At 57.4% G+C, this 3860-nt stretch overlaps 1 protein-coding gene across 2 annotated transcripts in view; it reads right to left on the bottom strand.

Annotated features, from left to right (window-relative positions):
- MED6 (mediator complex subunit 6) overlaps positions 1 to 1373 on the bottom strand; it is a 31074-nt gene extending 29701 nt beyond the window's left edge. For both annotated transcript variants that reach the window (XM_019519144.1, XM_019519143.1), the window contains exon 1: positions 1270 to 1373. In XM_019519144.1, coding sequence (XP_019374689.1) covers positions 1270 to 1291 — 22 coding nt within the window. In that variant the 5' untranslated portion in view covers positions 1292 to 1373. The remainder of the gene's footprint in view (positions 1 to 1269) is intronic.
- Positions 1374 to 3860: the final 2487 nt, after the last annotated feature.

Below are 3860 nucleotides of genomic sequence, written 5' to 3'. Positions count from 1 at the left end.
AGAGGCAGGGAGTGGAGAAGTGGCTGCCCCAGCCCTGGTGCCCTCATTATACCACAGAAGCTCTGCAGAGCTTATCCAAGTCTTGCTACTTCTCTTTCCAAAATATTATCAATATCCCACCTTCTCTCTCTACTCCCAGAATTACCCTTCTATCTTGGGGCTCTCTGCTTTTGCCTGTCTTCCCAAAAACCCACGTTGCCTTACTCAGATTCACAGAAACTACTGCTAAAGATCTTTTATCTCTGATCCACTCTTTTTGCCTTTCCATCCCCAACAATCATTTCACTAGCTCAACTCTTCCACTGCCTCAACAAACTTCTGGCCCTAACCTTCATAGCTCGTCACAATCTTGCCTCCCATTTTTAGCTGCCACTAGCTCTTACTCTGTCCTGCCACAACCTCACCAACATGTTCCTCAAATCACCTGTGCATCTGCATCTCTCCAAGTCCCCACTCCATCTCCTTCCAAGTGGCAACTTGCGCAAGGGGCATCCTCTGTGAGCCAACGCATAACACTTAGCATCTCTTCCTTCAAATAACTCATGTTGCAGTGTTAATCTCAGATCAGACCATGTCTACTACCAGGATGCCTTAAAAACGTCTTTTTGTGTCACATACTTGGCACTGGGGAGGCTACATCTGGAGTCCTGTGTCTGGCTTTGGGTACCCCACTACAGAAAGGATGTGGACAAATTGGAGAGAGGGGCCAGCGGAGGGCAATGGAAATGGTTTGAGGGCTGGGGAATAGGACTTGTGAGGAGAGGCCGAGGGAACTGGGCTTCTTCAGGCACAAAATCAATAGAGAATTGGGGTTGGAAGGGACCTTGGGAGATCACCTAGTCCAGCCTCTCTCAACCCATGGGTCGTGACCCGAAAGTGGGTGGCAAGAATATACGAAAGTGTCGTGAACAAGCTTTAAAAATGGATTCTCCTTTAAAGGGAAGGCGGGCAGTTTTTCCCTTGCAGGCTGGCAAAGCTCCAGCCGGGGGGGGTGGCGGCAGTGGGGCGAAAGTGATGAGGGCTGGCCATCCATGTTTACAAACGGGTCCTGGTACAAAACAGGTTGAGAACCACTGGACCGGTCGGACCCCCTGCCCACCGCAGGACCAGCCCCAACCAGATCACTCCGGCCGTGGCTTTGTCTGCCCGGGTCTTAACACCTCCGAGGACAGAGGCCCCCACCCCCTGGGTGAGCAGTCCCAGGGGGTCGTGAAGCCCCTGCTCCCCGGGCCACCCCCCGCCGCGGCCGCACCCAGCCCCGGGCCCCACCTCGGATGTCCACCGCCGCCATGAGGCCACCGCGCTTCCGCCCAGCGCAGGGAGCCACCCTCACTGGGGAGAGCCGCGGAGAGCCGGAAGTGAAGTAGAGCGTCGCTGCACCAGCGAGAGGAGGGCTAGAGCGGGCCCGCCACGGAGGGGAGGGGGTGGGGGCTGGAGGAGTCACCTGATGTGCTGCGGACAGACGAGCCCGTGAAGCGGGGTAGCGAGCGGGGAAGCTTGTTTCGGGGTAAAGCTGCCCCGGGCCAGGAGCAGGCACACGGGCAGCCCCTGCCCCGGGGCTCCTGCCTGCTGCTCCCCCGGGGGGCCCTGGCTGCACCCCTGCAGGGCAGAGCAGGGGGGCAAGGCCCCCTAGGTCCCCCCTCCGCAGGCTCACTTGGGCACCGCGGCCTGGCCCGCAGGGCTGAGCTCCCAGGAGCCACCAGCCTGCCCACATGCTGCCACGAACCCAGCAGGACGACTAGGCCACGGGCACCCGTGAGGGTCACAGGGACTGGGGCCCAGGGCGGCCAGGCCAGCCGATGGAGGCTGGCACCTCGGCACCACCACTCTGCGGCTCAGACACCAGTCCCAGCTTAGCCTGGTTTCTCCCATGAGGCCATTAAGGAAGAGGCAGGTGACCAGGAGGAACCCGGAGGCTCCTGGGCCATGACAGGAGGGCTGTAAGACGCCTCCTGCTTCCTGTGGGACTTGTCTTGGCACCGTCGCTCACGTGTGTGCTCCTTGGACCTCTGCCTTGCTCCAGCCCTGCTTCTGTTTGCTCCTGCCTGATCCCAGCCTCACCTCGGTCCCTTTCCTTGCTCTGTTTGGACTTCCTGGCTCTGATCTACCTTCCTCCCCAGCCACGATGCTGCCTTAGCCCTTGGCCTGAAGACCCAGACTGCAACTGCTACCTGGTGTGACCCCGGCCTGCCCTTGGTAATTCTCTGAGTGACCACCTACAGCCTGGTTGGCCCTGACGGTGCCGGCAGCAGGATACCGCCCGCCATGGACGCGTCCCAGCTGGAGCTGGTGCAGGCGCTGAATGGCCAGCGCCGCCAGGTGATGGCACTGTTCCTGGCCTCACAGCGCCGCGTCCGCCACCTCCTAGTGACCCTCACTAGCCTGACGGCCCAGCTGTGTGAGCTGTTCTTCCGGACCTGCTCCCGGGAGGCGACAGCGGTTGAAGCCCTCACAAGGCACAGGGTAGAGCTGTGTGGCCTCCTGTCAGCTGGTGACTGTGAGCTACCAGAGGATGAGGACATCCGGGACACGAATCAGGATGGCCTGCTTTGGGACCACCTCCAGACTGTCTACCGCCAGTTCTGGGTACGGGAGAAAAGTGGGGACTGGTGGGAGAGGGTTGTGCTGCAGACATGGGATGACCGGCACTGGCTTGAGAACTTCCGAATGACGAAGGCCACATTCTTGGAGATCTGTATGGAGTTGACCCCAGAGCTGTGGAGGCGGACCACCAACATGCGACTGCCCCTGACTGTGGAGAAGCGGGTGGCCATCGCTATTTGGAAACTGGCAAACCCCAATTGCCACCGATCTGTATCCAACCAGTTTGGTGTGGGCAAATCCACTGCTGGCTCTGCCGTTCGGGAGGTATGTGCAGCCATCAAGAAAGTGCTAGGCCCACGCTTCCTCAGACTGTCCGACCCCCAGGAGGTCATTGATGGATTTGCCTACATGGGTTTCCCAAATTGTATTGGTGCGATTGATGGCACACACATCCCAATCCTCTGTCCTCCCCACCGTAGCTCGGAGTACATAAACAAAAAGGGCTATTTCTCCATAGTGTTGCAAGGTGTTGTGGACCATCGTGGGAGATTCACGCACGTTACTACTGGATGTGCCGGCAAGGTGCATGATGCCAGGGTCTTCCGCAACTCCAGTCTTGTTCCACTGATGAGGCGGGGAGCATTTGCCCATGGCGCTTCCAGCATTGAAATCAATGGAGTGACCATCCCCCCACTGATCATTGGTGACCCAGCCTACCCACTCCTTCCATGGCTCATGAAGCCATACACAGGGCACCTGGACCCAAGGAAAGAACTTTTCAACTTCCAGCTAAGCAACTGCCGGTTGATGACTGTTGAGTGTGCCTTCAAACGCCTCAAAACTAGGTGGAGAACCCTCAATGTCCGGCTGGACGCCTCAGAACGTTACCTGCCAAATATGGTGATGGCTTGTTGTGTCCTACACAACATCTGTGAGACAAGGGGTGAACCACTGGGGGTTGGGTGGGCCGCGGAGGCGGAGAGGCTTTCCCAGCGCTATGAACAACCAGAGCCAGCACCCCTTGTGAATCACAATCAGCAAGGGAACCTTGTCAGGGAGACCTTAGCTAACTACTTTGCGCAGGGACTGGGGTTACAGGTGTGATGCAGGGCCTACCCTTTTGTAAAGTGTGTTGTTAGGGGCCAGAGACAATAAAGCCCACTAAAAAAACAAGCTGTTTTTATATAACAATCAAATTAGCAAGTAAACATTTCAAACTAGAAAAAGGAAGTACCTTGTTATTGAAAAAAGGGTCGAGGGGAAAACTGTTTACATTCCTGGGAAGGCTGGGGGAGCTGGGCAAATAGGGAATTGAA

The sequence above is a fragment of the Gavialis gangeticus genome, unplaced genomic scaffold (assembly GCF_001723915.1).
Source record: "Gavialis gangeticus isolate Ggan-Ray unplaced genomic scaffold, GavGan_comp1, whole genome shotgun sequence".
Classification (NCBI taxonomy): Eukaryota; Metazoa; Chordata; order Crocodylia; family Gavialidae; genus Gavialis; species Gavialis gangeticus.
Note: the sequence above shows the minus strand (reverse complement) of the source record. Positions and strands in the feature narration are given on the sequence as shown.